The sequence below is a fragment of the Nilaparvata lugens genome, chromosome 5, assembly GCF_014356525.2.
Source record: "Nilaparvata lugens isolate BPH chromosome 5, ASM1435652v1, whole genome shotgun sequence".
Lineage (NCBI taxonomy): Eukaryota > Metazoa > Arthropoda > Insecta > Hemiptera > Delphacidae > Nilaparvata > Nilaparvata lugens.
Genome location: NC_052508.1, coordinates 5624473 through 5643657, shown reverse-complemented (window position 1 = coordinate 5643657; position 19185 = coordinate 5624473). Strand labels below are relative to the sequence as shown.

Sequence of the window (19185 nt, the reverse complement as noted above, 5' to 3'; positions counted from 1 at the left end):
GTTGAAACTTCCAACATCAACGTTTGGTTCAGTATCAGACTTTCTCTTAATTTCTAGAATCTCTCTGATATTTTCCCAAGTTTGCTTTGTATTACCCCTGCACAATTGAAATTTGTTATTAAAGTATTCTACTTTAGCATTCCTGATCAAGGTATTCAAGTTATTTCTATAGTTTCTATATTGCTCTTTTAGAGTTACATTAAAAGTTTGATTTTTAAGTTTACTGGCCATTCTATCACGCTTTCTCATCGCACATACCATGCTTGGTGTAATCCACTTTTTTAATGGTCTTTTCCTATGCGGAAGCTCAATTTTTTGTGTGTATTTATTAAGATAAAATTCTAATTTTTCGATGAAAACGTCAACCATTTCATCAATGTTATTTCCATCGATCATTTCTATGAAATTCCAGTTTTCCTTATCTAAGTCATCCATTAGCCCTTCATAGTTAATTTTTGTTAGCGTATTTTTATTTTTTGGAGGGTTTTGATGAGTGTTGGAACCGAGCTTTGAATGGAAAGAAATACAATAATGGTCAGTTATACCAGTTTTTATAATGGTTGCAAACGCATCGTTTTCCTCTACTGACTTAGATTTGAAAAATATATGATCAATGCAACTTTTACTATTATTATGTGAACGTGTTATTTTGTTTATAAATGATTTGTAACCGTTAAGTTGCAAGACACTAAGATATTCGTTACTTTGAAAATCATTATTGATAATATTTATATTCAAGTCGCCTATTATCATGGTAGAATAATTATCAGACCTCTCTGTACGAAGATAAGCGTCGAGGCTGATAAGAAAAGCATTAACATCTAGAGACGGTGATCTGTAAAGTGCTAGTACTCTATACAATTTATTATCAAGTTCAAACTTTATAGCTATCAAGTTAACAGATTCTATATTGACATCTATCCTATCAAACTTTATCTCATTACTTACAAACACACATAAACCATCACACTTTGTAAACACATTACTTTTATTAATAGGAGTATAACCATCAATATTAAAATTAAATCCAGCTGAATCATCTAGCCATGTCTCTGTTAAAACAATAATATGAAATCTAGTACTAATGTTGCTAATATAATAAAGGAATTCATCGAAGTTCCTACCAATGCTTCGAATATTCATATGAAGTACATTAAAAAGTTTATTTGCCTGACTGTTATAAATGAATGGATTGAATGAAAAGAAATCATCTATTTCAATTGTATCTCTAACGCTGCCATGTATAAGTGAATCATCAATATCATCAAAATTATTGTTCATTAAACAAAGAAGTAGAAAAAGATAAGATAAGGTCATTAAGTTGTAAGCTCTTACTCTAGAAACATACAAACCTAGTCGATGAATATCTACATCTCAAAATTATTGATATATAACCTAAAGGGCTACCTTCCAAATGACACATTCTTAAAAGTTATATTTATTGAAGTATTAACCAAAATCAACAATTTTTGAGATTATTAGGCATACAATTAGCATCTATTTGACTATGCAGCTATTTGGGCAGCCAGGTCACACAGTCAGCGGGGTGGGCAGCTTTTTCATCGGAAATTGATTCAGCCAAATTTTGAAACCGATTTGGTAGTCATTGATTCTCAAATAGCTAACCCAGTCTAAAAACAATTTCAAATGAAAATTTCCGGTGACGAAGTGAGCGGCCGCTTGGCTAGTATGCCTATTGTTCCTTCATAATAATATTTTTATGATTTGTGATTGTATCCACAAATAAATAAATGCATAGTCTATCAGGTGCTCAATGTAATTAGCATACTGTGTGAAAGACTTTGTTTTTTCTTTGTTTTTTGATAAGTAGGCCTATATGGATTGCTCATTTTGGATAGGAACTTGAGTGAATATTGATTTTCAAAATAGGTCTACCAATTAAAATAACACTGTAAGGCAGGTCAAAGTCTCCTACAGTCCATGTAATATTACTTTTTACACGGCTCACTCTTGAAGACAGAGAGGCTCGATACTCTTTCCTTTACTAATTACTTCTTCTTCTTTCTCTTTCTTACCTAAGTAAGTTAAGTATCTCTATCCCATTCTGCAGCTACCGCCGCGTTGGGAGATAGCCCCGGATCCAACCTTTGTAGCCGTCCCTGTCCTCTGCCATTCTTCTCAACTGAGCCGTATTCTTCCCACTCCCCGCAGCAATGCACTCTATCCTCTCCTCCCATGTTGCTTTAGGTCTTCCGATCAGTAATTCAGTATATTCAGTCGCCAGACAGACCTCGTCAAAAATATAAAACAATTAATACACAAATAACTAGAGATAGCTGCAGATAGGTCGTTTCATGTGGCTCTGTAGATGCAATACTAAATCATGAAACAATCTCAAATTGGTCCACAAGTCCACTGGTCTCATCATCTCTCAGAGGGTAGTTGATGAGTTTCTCACGTACCAGCCTACAAAACTTCCCGTACTCCAGCTCACGAACACAAATGGGCAGTCTGTTGAAAAATTTAGCGTCCTTTTGGGGTAGCATTCATGTGCTTTCGATAGTCTGGAGTAGGGCAGGTCAATGTTGATCGGGCGCCGTCCTAAAGGCCTAGCCTCCAAATACTGCCTCGGCTTCCTATCTGCCCATCCTGGATACATGTGCAAACCAAGCCAGTTGCCTTGCCTGGATTACATCCCAGCTTAAGCTCTTAGGCTGTGCGTGCGTGGGTAATGAGTGAGAGGGATGATGATAAGAGATGACGACTACTTTTAACCGGGACCGACGGCTTATCGTGTCCTCCGAAAGATGGGGTGACCGTATCTATGTGATTGTGCTGTAGTCAAAAACTTTTTGCTCCGGTCGAGATTCGAACTCGGGTTCTCTTGATTAAGGCCGGGACATATATAACCGCACCGAGCCCGTTCCGTGGTACGGCCGAGCTACGCCCGCGACATGGTGATGGTGGTAGGAGAACACACGTACTCCGTGCGACAGCCGACGGCAGCAGTGTCTCAGTTCTGTAGTGCTACTGTCGTCTGATTTCTGAATGTGTTCAACTATTGTTAATAATATAACACCTGTAGATACAGAAGATGAGAATCATAGTGCTGGTATATTTCGGTGCATAACAATACCACAATCAGTCATGTATCGTAAAATTGTTATCTTCTGCCTTATGTATCTAAACGTAATTTAAAATTTAAGACAGTCACGGGTTCCTTCTTTTATATTTTTTGTTGTTTATTTGATTATTTATTTTATTATGTTTATGTTATATTACTTTTACTTTTGGTTTAATTCATTTTTCCGTTCAACCATATTTTTCTCATCACTTTGATAGGACAAAACTGGAAAATTCCGTATCTCTTCAATACGTTTTTCACCCTCTTTGTTGAACGAGACGGTGACGGTCACCGTCAAAAAGTAAACTGAACTAGTTGGTGACTGCGCGGGCACGGCTCGGGCATCAAACACGGTGACGGTGCTGTAGTATGTGTCCCTACACGTTTGAAAGTATTTGCTTTCTTACTCGCCGTAGTAGGTCCGACACTCGGCCGTACCGCGGCGCGGGCTCGGTGCGGATATGTGTGTCCCGGCCATTATTAGACCGGCGCGTTATCACTTACTCCAACGAGCCGTTTAAAAAGTCATGAAAATATGTCGTATGTACTACCTTACTACTAATCCAATGCTATGAATTTTTGAACATGTCTTCACAATAACTTGAACTGTTGCAGGCTCAAATACTCTGGGCGATTTTTCGAAAAAAGGATGTCTCTTGTCAAAGAACTTAGAAGTACTAGGAGTCTATGCTCTACTTCTAAAGAAGTCGAAAATGTCAATAATCGAGGTAAGCATTATTATATAATTATTGATTTATATAATATTATTATATAATTCCTTGAACAATTTGTAGGTCTATTGAATTTACTCATCACAACACTCTTTTCATCAAGAAAACAACCTACGTTTTATTAACTACGTTTTAAAGTCACAGTATCCTGATTAGCATTAGTTTTCTATCCTTGTCTGCAATCAGACAATTCAGATAACGTCATCCTCTTCTAATACTGTACCTTTGCCATATTGTTTGTAAGCTATGTAGGAATGTAATACATTAACAAAATATTTCATCTTGAACATGACAATTTATTATCAAATCAACTATTATTAAAACCTTAAAATATGGATTGGCTTTTATGTTGTTCGTTTTTTCAGTATCTCAAGATATTTGTGCTTGTAACTCAATGCAGTTAATTATTTCAAATTACAATGGTCAAGTATAGCGTGAAAATTGTTGAGTGAATTTTAATAAATTCATAATTTATTTTTGGAGGACCATTTGATAGACTAGTTGTATTATTCAAATAATAATGGTCAAGTATAGCGTAAAAACTGTTATGAAGTGAATTTTAATAAATTGATCATTTTCTCTGGAAGACCATTTGATAGTCTAGTTGAATTATATAGAATCACTAGTGCTCTTTAATTTTCTTTGACGACACGGAAATAATTCATTTTCTATAACTCTAATGCCCGGTAGCAGAGTCGCTACATAAAATCAAACAGCTATGTGAGACATAGTTTAAAATCACTGTCATAAATGGTTTGATCGTTGCACAGTCGTTTTCAGAAGCCCACTCAGCTATATCTCGAATTAGCATCACACATAAGTCACACTGCAGCTCTATTCACTTTTTCCGTACATTTCCGTACATGCTTCTATCCAACCAATATCTTCAAATCGGAGTAAGTTTCGATTGACATTACTGTGACCAGACCTAAAAGACCTCACATAAAATTGATGAACCATATAGCGAATCTTGGCTTTTGGCGAGTTTTCTCACCATATTTAGCGATAATATTACAGATAGTTTTTAATAAACATCTTTCAAAAAGAGCTATCACAACCTCTAAAATGCATTTGGCGAGTGTAGATGTTGGATTTAACAGCACGACTTCGGGCCCATAACTTAACTGACCGTTTTTAGCTATTGGAGACATAAATAAGCTCTTTTTGTCGACTCTGCAACGAAATCATGTGTTTAATTGGGCGTTTTTAGTTTTATGGGAGCTATAGTTTACTTTGACATTTGTGCAACGAAAAGTGGAGTTATGGCTTCATAAATAAGTTAAATGCCTGATTTTAACTTTATGTGACGACTCTGCAACCGGGCATAAATACGAAAATTAATCAATCAATTTGTATTTCATTTTATTTGAAATGTTCAATCAATTAATTATATATTTATTTGCAGATGGAGGTCCCTCTGGACCAGCAGGAAAAAAGCGCAAGGTGGATGATAATCTGTATGATATTATCTATTTTTCTGATGAGGATGATGTAAGTTTATCACCATTTTTCCACCTTATACTATTACTAGCCGTCAGGCACGCTTCGCTCGCCAGGGCTCCTCCCCCTGGACCCCCGACTGGATCGTCCAAAAATGAGATCAGTGGGCTCGCTTAGCTCGCCTGCATTTTTCATTTGAGCATGCTTCATTCCATCAGAAAGTCAAAGTCAAAGCTGAGCTTCTGTAGTAAATTTGAACATTTTCTGTTCATTTGTTCTTGATAAAGATTGGAAAGCGCAAAAATACGCTGGTAAAACGCAGATTTTGGGCGTATCTTTGACGTTATTTCAAATTCCTTCTAACAAATCATTATTACACCCTAGCGTAGCTTCTGTACTAAATTTGAACAATTTCTGTTCATTTGTTCTCGATAAATCTGAGAAAAACGATGGAAGAACTCTAATTTTGCGCGTATCTTTGACGTTATTGCAAATTTATTCCAACACAACATTATTACACCCTAGCTGAGCTTCTGTACTAAATTTGAACATTTTCTGTTCATTTGTTCTCGATAAAGCTGGAAAAACGCAGATTTTGGGCGTATCTTTGGAAATTTTTCCAAATCCGTTCTTAGTGCGCCTTTAAAGGGCCAACTGAACATACCTACCAAATTTGAACGTTTTTGGTCCGGTAGATTTTTAGTTCTGCGAGTGAGTGAGTGAGTGAGTCAGTCAGTGAGTGAATATATATTTCGCTTTCATATAATTATATAGATTATTATTATTATTATTTTTGAAGGGACGGATTCAAGGATCCAAAGGTTCAAAGAACCCCATTCGTTAACCGAAGCTTATTGTGTTCTCAAGTAGTATGTTAGTTGGGCAAACCAATAACTGTGTCCTTGACAAGAACCAGGAGTTTTTCCCTATGCTAATAACATCCCATTCATCACCTGGTTGCTTGTCGTAATCCAGTGTGATATGCTTGGTAGTCTCTTCAGACTGATTGGTCCTCGAGACCTACGTGATTTCCACTCCTGGCCTTCTTTGAAGGTCCTTCCGCTGAGGAAGGGGTCGCCAAGTTGCCTCTAGGGCGCCTGGCTACCCTTGACTCAACCTCTTGACCCACATTTGTGCCTGGAGTTTCACACATCTCTGGTCTCTTGGGTTTTTCTTTTTGCCCCTCCGAAACTTTGCAGCGTCAAAAGCCTCACCTCTCCTAAGAAGTTTTGCCTGAATGGCCGCCCTTCTTTGAGCAGTGGTGATTTTTGGCCTCTCCACCCACAAACTCGTGACCTACGTGAGTTCCACTCCTGGCCTTCTTTGTAGGTCCTTCCGCTGAGGAAGGGGTCGCCGAATTGCCTCTAGGGCGCCTGGCTACCCTTGACTCAGCCTCTTGACCCACATTTGTGCCTGGAGTTTCACTCATCTCTGGTCTCTTGGGTTTTTTTTGCCCCTGATGGGGCAGATCCCGTGGGTTTGAAGGCAACGCAACTTCTGGAGTTGCCTTGGGGTCCCTTTTAGTCGCCTCCTACGACAAGCAGTGATACTGTGGGTGAATTCTGGTTTTCAACACATTCTTGAGTACGATGTACCAACCCACAGGGGGCATCCTTATACTAAAACAATATCACTGTGAAATCTTAAATTTTGAATGGTCAACCCATCAAGGGCGGTTACAACTGTAATATTCTTGATATGCACCCTTAAAATAGATCTTAGAAATATCTTACTTTTGTGGTTCTCCTTCTTTGATTAACATTTGTTGGGCTGGTTGGCAGTAACTCTCCATGCCTCTCTGTCATCCGCCATCCTTTTGAGGTCTCTGTAGTTGGCACATCTCACATCCTTCTCCAGCTTGGCTCAACTCACACTTACGCGACTCAAGTCGAGAAGAGACTGCGACTCTAGTCTCTTCTCGATGCAGCATGTGTTTTCAAATGGTGACAGTCAGACCGGTCGATTCTAGTATCCGTGACTTCACCACTGTGAGACTGTGAGCGTCGACTTGACATGTTGGTCGAGCCTCGACTTGAGTTGCGTAATACCGTGCATTTTTAATGAAAGTGATGTTTCATCATTTTAGATAAGACAATGATAAGAGGTAGATAAGACAATATATTCATAATAATTACAGTCGAATCTCTCTATTACGAATCTCCACTTAACGAAATCCTCTACACAACGAATTTTTACCTGGTCCCATGACATTTTTGAGTTTTAGCTGCTTATTTACCTCTATGTAAAGAATTTCGGACCTCTCTGCAGCGATTTTTTTCTCGGGATAATCGACTTTGTTATACAGAGGTTCGACTGTATTATAAAATTTGTTACATGCTAAGTAGAGACGAATTGGATCTCATATTTTTAATAATGTGAGTTTAGAAAGTGGAGTAGCATGGAACTGAAGTAGTGACAATGAGCAAGAAAGTCGTAAGGTCGAGAGACTGGAGTATCCTGCACTGGAGTCGTACGATTTGAGTCGAGCATTTTTCTATGTACTCGAGTCTTGGCCTTCCTCACGCATTCTTTCCCTTAGTCATACACTTAGGGCCGTTTGCACAGTATAGATTGCTAAACTCGATTAAGTTAATCGAGTTTAAGTTAATCTGAAAGTTTAAACTTGAATCGGTTTTCTCAGTGCATTTACTAATCCAGTTTAAGTTAAACTAGTTTAGCGTTAAGTTGGTAATAGAATGTCATTGTTTATAATATCAGGAAGGCTGATTTTTACAGGAAATTTGTTATTTGTTTACAAACCATCAGTAAATTGAGGCTTTGTAGCTACTATTTTCTTGTTCAAAATCCACAGAGCTGTAAGCTGTTCGGTAATAAGAAACAAATAAGATCAAGAAATTCATTAAAAACTTATGTTTAGTTGGCACCAAAAAATATATTTTCGAATGTAAGATAAAAAAGTTATTTTGTTACGCTTGAATCAACTACGGTCTCTCGAAAGAAAAATATCTCAGTTATGTGTTATTAAAAATATGTTTTCTAATCAAAAACCACTGTTAAAAATTGTCTTTATTTCTATCAAGTGGTTTATTCAATCAAATACTAAATTGACAGTTGCTTTACTCAAGCAAAACCGTTGAAAAAATTCTCATCATCCCAGAAATTTTAACTATTTATTTTTTGACCAATTTTTCTCAGTTTCAAAATTTCATCGCAGTCATCTTTATCAATCGCATTGAAAACTTCTATCAATTCCTCCATTATAATTATTTTTTCGCCCCACTTGGATGTAATGAGCTGGTTTACGTGCGTAATATGGAGGCCGAAAGAGATTGTTTTCTGGCCAGGCCGGTAAAATTTTTACGGCCCTAGGGCTGTAAAATAACCTTGAAGTCAGCTGATTCTGATTTGATGTGAACGTGCTTACAAAATAGTTTATGAAACGGAATCAGTTTATGCTTCTAGAATTGAATAAAGTTTTTGCAATAAGATACTATCATTTTATTTGGATGAATGAAATACAAATGAGATATTATAAACTATTCAAATTCAATTTTCAGAGTATAATAGAATCTAACCTCAAACCTCCTAGTACTGCGTTTATCACGGAACATGTTGTATAAACGGAATCATTTTATGCTTCTAGAATTCAATAAAGTATTCTGCAATAATATACTATCATTTTATTTGGATGAATAAAATATAGATAAGATATATATTATAAACTATTCAAATAATTCGATTTTCAGAGTAGGATAGAACTTCTAACCTAAACTTCCGTTGACATTCAGATTGGCCAAATTTCAAGTGTGCTAAAACAGCTGATCAAAAACTTTTCATTATTTGTGTTTATCATTCAATAATTAAAACATTTATAATAATATCATCTTATTGTCATTTGGAAGAATAAAAAGTATAAACTCAACCACTTACATAATTGAACATAATCTTTTAGGTTATTTAGACAAATCAGAATAAAAGATACTTGGACAATTTCTTGATATTCAGATTACCTCAGATTTGCTAGAGCTATGAACTTCCACTTTTGCTTTCGGAAGTGCTTATAATAGACAATTATTCTCATATCTATATATATATATATTATATATATATATATATAATATATATATATATATTATATATATTTATAGTTTATTTTTCTGTGTGGCGAAAAATAACGTTCTCACCATGGACAAAAATGTTTTCCGGCTCTCATTTTCTAGTCCTCGGCAAGTCGAAAAATAATTACTATAGGCGATGTAAGTGATGACGTAAGCCGTTGCTACGCCGCCATTTTGGTTTCTAAACAAACCGTTGCTATGGTGAGAGAGCATGTTATTCAAATGGGACTAAAACATCACCTTACATTTACGAGTATATCAATGAAATAATAGAATTTCTAAGAGTTGAGAATATTTTTTTCAAGTTCTACACCTCAAATAATCATTTCCAGTATTTATTCAGATCGAATAAATTTTTTTGGGACAGCCAAAGCAGAAAGTCTCACGAAGTAGAGCTTATAGTACCATGTCTGTAGTCTGCTATGGAAAACCTACCTGTAGAGAAAGTTGAAGTGCAATTTGAATTAAATAAATCTTTATTCTATGACAAGTACATTACAGAATAACAATAATCAAATATTGAATTCAACAAAAATGCTTAGTGTACAGTCAAAGAATACAATACTGTTTGCTAAAGAGTGAACTTTGTCTGCAAACAGGAGCATATCTCACAGTTGAAAATAAAATAGGGAATTCGCTTAGCGTACACACATGAGATATTATAAACTGAAAATAATGGGAATAAAATAATAATGACAATGAACATGAATGATACCTATGAATTATTACCTAGAATTTCATTAGATTGTTATAAAGTTGTATAATTTAAAAATTCATATGAATATATTCTGTTTTCCTATTGTTTAGTGTAACTGTTAGAGTAGACTAAAGCTTAAATATATAGGTTAGGTGTTTTGGTTTAGCTCAGGTACTTACTTATAAGTTTGGTGTTGAGGTTTTCTGAAGTATATAATTGTTTTCAATTTACGTGAAATAGTAAGATATTGAATGAACTCAACACAGTAAAAAGATGGAGATGCTGTGACCACTAATCATGTTGTATACTTCCTACATTCTAACTAAACGGTGATGATGTTTACAAGAATTTAAAAGGGGTAAGTGAACATGTAAAGTAAAGCAAATAATTATGTATTTATGTGCTACATTCCCTGTAAACATAATTGTATTTGAATTATTGTATTAATAATTCCACTAATGTAGTTATTCTAGATAATTTGATTTTTATCAACAATAACATAACCTAAAAATGTAGTACAGAACTTATAGAGACGAGCTAGACTTGGGATTTTCAGGAAATCTAAAAAATTGGTATGTAGCCTGCCTTTTCACTGTAATGTTTACAGTCAGGAACAAAGAAAATGTTCGTTTGCTTCAAACCATTTTCATTTGTCATCGAAATCAGACTGTATATACCGTATTTTCAAGTAAACATTTCTAATGTGAAACAGCAGACTAAAACTTCCAGCATATGCTGTGAAAGTAAACTTATATTGAAAACAAAATGATAATTACAAATTTTATGTAAGAATTCATGTGGCACTTTAACTTTCTCTTCAACAAGGCTTACCATAGCAGCCTACATACATAGTAGGCCTAATATGCACTACTTCCTGAGACTTTCTGCTTTGGCTGTCCCAAAAAAATTTATTCGATCTGAATAAATACTGGAAATTGATGATTTGAATGTGTAGAACTTGAAAAAAATATTCTCAACTCTTAGAAATCTATTATTTCATTGATATACTCGTAAATGTAAGGTGATGTTTTAGTCCCATTTGAATAACATGCTCTCTCTCCTTAGCAACGGTTTGTTTAGAGACTAAGATGGCGTCGTAGCAACGGCTTACGTCACACTTACATCGCCCATTAGCTGTTTTCTCATCAAATCTTTACAGATGTCAAGTTAATCCAAAATATTTGGTTTAAACCTCCTGCCTTGGAGGTTTAAACTTTCCCAGAGTTTAAACTCAATACAGAGTTTAAACTGATACTGTGCAAATGGAATTTTGGTTTAAACCAAAAAAAAATCCAGATTTGGTTTAAGCTTTAGCTTAAACTTACACTGTGCAAACGGCCCTTAATATGATCTCATTTGCTTACATCCATGTGATTGGTTGAAACTTTCCTTCGTTGAATCTTTTCTTCATTGTCAAAAAATAAAAAGGCCTGTAAATCACATTATTTAATTTTATTAAGCCAAAACACTTTACAACTGGCCATGTCAACAGGTATTGAAGAATACAGAAAATAAATAAATAGAATAACAGGAGTTTACAAAAATATAGCACGTCACATAAATTATAAGATTCTCTATACATGATCATTAAAAAGCATTGGTCAAGTAGAATGTCACAATAGTCACAAAAACTTATTATTTCAATGTTAGTTTCTAGATTTTGAGTTTTTCAATTTTTTTCAAATTTCCAGGCCATTGGCTCCCGCATTCCAGCCGGAAACAAGAATAGGAAAACTACAAAGGAAGAAGGTCAGTTTTATATAATAAAGTTTTTCATTTTTGATGTTTGTTAATTATTAAATAAATAAACTTTTTGTATTTTGACTGAAGTCAACTACGATTTATCCTGGAATACTACAGTCAATACCATAGAGAAACAATAGTGTAAGTAGATATCCCATGGTATAGGACGTTTATGTCGTAACTTTTACTGTTATCTCATGCTGATTACTATCGATTATTGTCGATTTTTACTGTTTTGTTGGGGTGAGAGTGTATGAACGGCACAATATGAGAGACTACCATCGTCATAAAGCTTCTCGGGAAATAATATGGACTATCGGCTTGAGATAACATTAAAAGTTGCGACATAAACGCCCTTTACCATGGGATATCTACTTACGCTATTGTTTCTCTATGTCAATATTTAGTCGTGCATTACAAAAAAATATAGCAGCTAATTCAAGTCAGCAAGTAACACGACTAAGTGCCGGTTCCACAAATCCTCTTGAATTTTAATCGTGATTCATTTCACGAGAAACCTTTTTCGAAAAAGCCTTCTCTGTTTGGTCCTCGTGAAATTTCTCATAACATTTTACTGCCTTTTATGCAACCGGGCTAAATGTCGCTTTCTCCAATAACGTTGAACACAAATTCTGGTCTAAACCATAATCTCACTCAGTTGAAACACATTATGATGAATGCAATCATACATTTACTAAACGGATTTAACCTTCCGGTAGTCGCGCCCTTCTCAATCACACGAGCAGTCGCGTGTTGTATTTTGTACAACATCCAATTTTCCAAGTGTTATATACTCTGTTTATTGTCAAAACATATTAATTAACTGTATAATTACTTTTTCCATCTTCTTGGATTATTTTACGCCTATGAACATTTGGATGATTATCATTTCATAGCCAAATAAGGTACATCAAGCAAAGCCATCAATTCTGCGTTATTGGTTCGTTTACAGTCGCCGTATACAGTCTTTCCCTATCTTATGCACTGTCGCGACTAAATGGCACCTAAAGACTGAACCATTGCTCGGTTGATACTGCAACTCAGTGAAGTGATGGGGGGAAAGTTTTCGAATGCATAGGTGACTCATTCACTGACACCACCCCATTCAATAGTTTTTTGCAGCTAAAACACTGACACTGTTGTACTTTTTACAAAAGCGCGACTGACGGAAGGTTAATAATCGAACCAACTTTGGAAAAATTACCGTTAAGCCTGGTTTTCACTAGTAGAGTAAGGCTCAACTCACACTTACGCGACTCAGGTCGAGAAGAGACTCGACTCTAGTCGAGAGCATGTGTTTTCAAATAGTGACAGTCGCGGAGACTAGAATCGACTGGTCTGAGTGTCACCATTTGGAAACACATGCTCTCGACTAGAGTCGAGTCTCTTCTCGACCTGAGTCGCTTAAGTGTGAGTAGAGCCAAGGAGAGACACAATGATTAGACAGGAAGTGAGAAAAAGTATTGAATGAAAAAAGTAAGAGAGTATCCCACTCTACTCTACTAAAAACTAGTTTCTACCATGACTCTACTTTACTCGTTTTTTCGGATAGACCCGTTAAACCGTCGGTCCCGGCTGCCTAAAAAGCAGTCGTTAGGTCATGTCATATGTGATATCATAACCATAACCTTTGGATAACATTAACTTTTTATCAAAATTTTTGGAGAGAAATAGTACAGGCTCAGCCTATTTTATCCTTTAATGTCATAATTATATTATGATTGTAGTATTTTGTACAAGAAATGAATAAAAATAAATGTCAGAGGCCCTGAAATTGATCAGTTGCGACCTGAAAACTCTGACACCAGACCTGAGCCAGCCAGGTCACTCGATATTATTATTATTACTTGGTCATCTTGAGCTCGTGAATTCCCCTATCAAGTTTCAGAAGAATATTTTGATTTTTGTTGATTAAACTCTTTTTTCACTATTTCAGTTTTAAAAGAGAAGCTTGGAGACAACCTTGAAGAGGACAACGACGATGTAGAATCAACAAATTTTCTCGAAGTTGACGACAAAGAAGAGGAGGATCACAGCGCCAGTGATGAAACCACAACACGTCACGCCGGTCAAGTATTCAAATGTAGAAACTGTGATTTCAGTGCATCCAGGAAAATCGCTTTAAAAATTCATTGGGAAACAGTTCATGTCGGTGAAGATACCCGTCAAAAATTGGCGGCCGAAAACAGTCGCGATGACCTCGAAACGGTCGCCGGTAAAAAAGGCTTATCCACCAGACAATATTTCAAGTGCACACTTTGCGGCAAACGCTACCAGTCATTAAACAGTTTAAACAGACATATACCTATTTGCAAAAGAACTTCTGTCATCGAATTATTTGTGCCAAACTTGGAGCACGATAAAGACAAAGACGGTGTTGTAGAATTTGTCGATGTTGGTGCTCTCGACGTAGAAGTGGTGGTGGGGGTAGTAGAAGGAGAGGGTAAAGGAGAAGAAGTGGATTTAGGTTTAGGAAAAGATCCAGAGAAAACAGGTTGCGGTGAAAGATTTGAGTGTAGTACGTGTCGGAAAAAGTTCAAATTGAGGATACAACTGGTAAAGCATGAGAGGTCTTGTCATAGAGAAGAGGTTGCAATAGAAAGCAGAGAGAAGAGACAAACAGCGGGAGAAGATGAACAAGCTTTGATAGCCAAACATATAGAATATGTCAAGATAAACTCACACTGTTGTAGGCACTGTAACTTCCGCTCGTCCGAAAGAGAGGATATCGTTCAACACAACAAGACAAGCGATTGTAAGAAAATTGCACCCGCAGTTGAGGGAGTGTATGCATGTAGAAAGTGTGATTTCAGTTCGCGTAGTAGGGAAGATCTAGAGGAACACTTGTTGGTCAACTTTTGCAAGCGGTTTGCGTGCGTCGTGTGCGGCTCGCGATTCAGGAAACGTGTGCAGCTGATCATTCACTACGGTTATCACACGGGTGTCGAGTACAAGTGCCCGGTTTGTGATAAGGGTTTCTACAAGCTGGACAGCATGAAAGTCCACCAGAGACTGCACACGGGTGAAAAGCCGCACCAGTGTGAGTTGTGCCAGAAACGATTCGCAACTAGTTCGCTTCTGCGAGTGCATGAACGGATCCACACCGGGTACAAGCCGTACGAGTGCGCCTACTGCGATCGATCGTTTACTGGCAAAACTAGCCGGGACCGTCACCAGAGGATTCACACCGGGGAGAAGCCGTTCGCGTGTAAATATTGCGGCAAACCGTACTCGGAAAACAGTTATTGTGTGAGGCATGAGCGGAAATGCAATGCGACCCATCCTTACGAACACAAACAAGGTGGGCGTGTCTCGAATCAGGTGAATGTTCCAGTCAGAAAGGAATTAAACGAACAACGTGGGTGTGTTTTGAATCCTTCAAATGTTCCAGTCAGGAAAGAAGTGAATAATCAAGGAGGGCGTGTTTTGAATCGGTTAAATGCTCCAGTAAGGAATCAAGTTGTAAGTAACGTTAGAGATGTGCGTAAGGAAAGAGGTGGAGATACAGCTGAATCAACTAGCAACGAATTGGAACTGCAACATTCTGATGATGTCAAGCTTGTACCAGAAATCGAGGAACTGTTCAAATGTATATCATGTTTTGAAGAGTTCAACACCCTAGCCCAACTGGTTGACCATGAGAGAGATGAACACTACAAATGTAAAACTTGTGGCAAATCATACTCTGATATGGAGTTTCTGTTGCTGCATGAAAAACTACACCCTTTTGTAAGAGATACTGACAAATTACACCCTGTTGTAACAGATGATGACGAATTTGAAACAGGTTCTGTGCCCGACAACCCGTTCCCCGATGAAGAAGAATTTGAAACAAGTTCTGTGGCCGACAACCCATTCCCTGATGAAGAATTTGATACAAGTTCTGTGCCCGACAAACCGTTACCTAATGGAGATCGTTTGTCGCAGTCAATTCCGAAAAACGGAGAGAGAAAAAATTGTAAGGACTCGAGTCAAAATCGAATCGAATGCAACACGTGTAAGCGAGTGTTTAGTGATATGAGTATTCTGGCGCGTCATCAGTTGAGTCACTTTCGGGTGCTCGTTGAGAGCATGTGTGGTACAGATCTTATTGATGGAGAGGATAGCGTACAGGTTAAGGAGGAAACTATAAGTAACCCTGATATTGAGCTTCATGATATTGATATTGATATATCTATGAATGATGATGATATTGATGTTAGTGCCTCACCTGTCAAGGAATTTGCTAGATTGACTAAGTGTAAGCAGTTGAAAAGTGATGAGAAACTCCGTTCAAAACAGCCAGGAAGCAATGAAAACTCCGGGAAAGAAAAACTCAGTGCCAAATACAAAAGTAAGCCCAGCACTGAAAACTCCGGAAAAGAAAAACTCACTAAAGTTGATGAAAAAACATATCAAGATGGGGAAGAAGATGTTTATAGTGAGGAGGAGTTTGATGATGAGGACCATGATATAGATTACGTCTTTGATAGTGCCGAAGATTCTGAAGGAGATGGGGATCATAAGAAAGATGAGAGTACATCCTCCACGCCCAAGAAACAGAAAAGTGAAAAATCTGAACCAACGTTCAAATGTCAACTGTGCAAAAAGGATCTGACCAGGTTGCAGATTATAGAAGGCCACGAATGTAGTAAGTTCGTGTGTAAAACATGCGGAAAACAGTTTGCTCACAAATCACATCTTAGAAGACATGTGATCACACACTCACGCGAAAAGCCTTACAAGTGTGGCCTGTGTGATAAGGCCTATTTTCGCGCGGATATGTTGGTCGATCATTGCAGGACACATCCCGGCTACAAGCCGCACCAGTGTGCCATTTGCAAAAAATGTTTCACCATCAAAAAGCTGCTTCATGAGCATCTGAAGGACGATCATTCAAAGGTTAGAAATCTGGGTGAATACTGTGTGAATACTAATAGTATGTCTCCAGGTGACACAGGTAAGAGTAATTGCTCTAATCCTCGCAAAAACGTGGATAATGAAGAGGAAGAAAGAACTGAAGAAAGAGAGAAAATAGAAGAAGAAGGTGAGATAGACGGAGAACATGAAGAACTAGAGAGAATAGAAGAAGAAGAAGAAGAGATAATAGAAAAAGAAAGTGAGATAATTAAAGACGGAGAACATAAGAACTAGAGAGAATAGAAAAAGAAGAAGAAGAAGAGATAATAGAAAAAGAAAGTGAGATCATTAAAGACGGAGAACATGAAGAACTAGAGAGAATAGAAGAAGAAGAAGAAGAAGAAGAAGAAGAAGAAGAAGAAGAAGAAGAGAAAGTAGAACAACAAGAAGAAGAGATAATAGAAAAAGAAAGTGAGATCATTAAAGACGGAGAACATAAGAACTAGAGAGAATAGAAGAAGAGAAGTAGAACAAGAAGAGGAGATTATAGGAAAAGAATCTGTCATAATTATTGGAAGAGGAGAACATAAAGGACAAGATGAAGAAGAAGAAAATAGAGAAGCAAATGATGATGATGATGATAGAGACATGGATTTTAATGTGGAAGAGCATTCTAATGATGATGAAGATTATGAATGCTGTGATGAAGAAGGAAATGATGAAGTTGATAAGTTTATGGAACAACTATTTGATGAAGGGTTTGCAAAGCAGAAAAATAGTGATGACGATGTTGACAAAGGGTCTGGAAAGCAGGAAAATGATGATGATGATGATGATAAAATATCGGAAGGAAACGAGCTGGTTGTAAAGCATGAAGCTGGACAACTGACAGATGAGGAGAATGAGATGGACGGCTTGTTAGAATCTCTCAGTAAAAATGTGAAAGTGGAAATCTACGTAGATGGCTATAAAAAACGGCGTAAAAAGCTTCATAAATGCTCTTCATGCAGTTACATCACGGATGCAAAGCAATCGTAGTGATACACGAACGAAAACACACTGGAGAGAGACCGTACCAATGTAAAATCTGCCTTAAATGGTACGTAAGCCCGTCGATCCTGGCCCAACACGAGCGAAAGCATAACGGTGAGAAGCCGTTTGTCTGTGATATCTGTGGCAGGGCTTTCGCTGAGAAAGGAGGCATGAAACGACACATTAGGACCCTGCACAACATGGAGCGCCCGTTCCGCTGTGACTACAATTGCGGCAAAGTGTTCGCGTCCAAGAGGAGCATGGAGAGACATGTGCGTAGCAGTCACACGGGCGAACGGCCCTATGCCTGTACATTGTGTCCGAAACGGTTCGCTGATCGCAGCAATCACCGACGCCACATAAAACGCCACGAACCCAAACCGGTTGTAGAAGACAGTGACGAGGGCGAGGCAGTTGTTGACAGTGTTGTCGTCAATAAAGTGTCGACCAGGAGGGAAGCGAGAGAGGTGAAACCTGATAAAGCGATCGTGATCAGTAACAACGAAACGGTGGCCGTGGAACGACACACGACGCAGAACTACTCGTGTCGTGTGTGTACGTTCAGTGATGCCAGCATGGAAGTGGTGGAGGAACACCAGAAAACGCACCGAGTGTTCAAGTGTAGATCGTGTGGGATGAGGTTCACCGATAAGCAGCATCTCTTGGAACATAAAAGGCGTGAACATTTAGAGGAGAAACCATTCATATGTGGTGTTTGTGGTAAGGCGTTTAAACGGCGTGATGTGATGCAAAGACACGAGAAATTACACTCAAGTACGGATCGGTTCGAATGTTCCTACTGTGGGAAACAGTTTGCGACGAGACCGTCCCTGATAACCCATGAGAAGAAACACTCAGGGGTGAGACCGTACCTGTGTTCGCAATGCAGCTGTATGTTCACAGAAAAGGGTTGTCTGCTGCGCCACGAACGCGCGGTGCATTCGAGCGAACGACCGTTTATGTGTTCGCAGTGTCCCAAAACGTTCGCGTTGAAAAACAATTTGGTTCGACATGAGCGCTCTCATCTGCCGATCAGAATGGTCAAGTGTGGCGAGTGTGACATGACCTTCAAAGAGAAGACGAATTTGTTGAGGCATCGCAAGCGGGTGCATGGATATGTGACGCCGAAATCAGTTTTCGAGTATGTGAATGGACCCTAGCTGAAATTTAACATCCACGTAACCCCTATACGGACAGTGTTCACGTGTGCTAAATCTATGATCCAGTTTGGTAATAAACTGTAAAGGTGCGTACAGATATACGCGCCGCGAACATGAGCAATTCACTTTTAATCAGCTGACTATATCTGTATTTTACAGAAACGGTAAGATACAGTTATAAAAAGCTTGCCATCAGCTGATTAAAAGTGAATTGCTCATGTTCGCGGCGCGTAAATCTGTACGCACCTTAAGGCTCAACTCAGGTCGAGAAGAGACTCGACTCTATAGTGAGGCCACATTATAATGGCAGTGGATAAAGATAGAATAGCAATGCCGATTCTCTGCATTAATTAATTATATTTCTACACTGTCAAAAACA

General features: G+C 37.8%; 1 protein-coding gene across 1 annotated transcript in view; it reads left to right on the top strand.

Moving 5' to 3' along the window:
• The window catches only part of LOC111045603 (zinc finger protein 729), a gene marked incomplete at its 3' end in the record, with an annotated part of 40574 nt that overhangs the window by 3184 nt on the left and 18205 nt on the right, over positions 1–19185 (top strand). The window contains 7 exon segments of the mRNA XM_039429358.1: positions 3701–3813; positions 5222–5307; positions 11724–11781; positions 13712–16897; positions 16975–17048; positions 17386–17531; positions 17795–18787. Coding sequence (XP_039285292.1) covers positions 3735–3813; positions 5222–5307; positions 11724–11781; positions 13712–16897; positions 16975–17048; positions 17386–17531; positions 17795–18787 — 4622 coding nt within the window.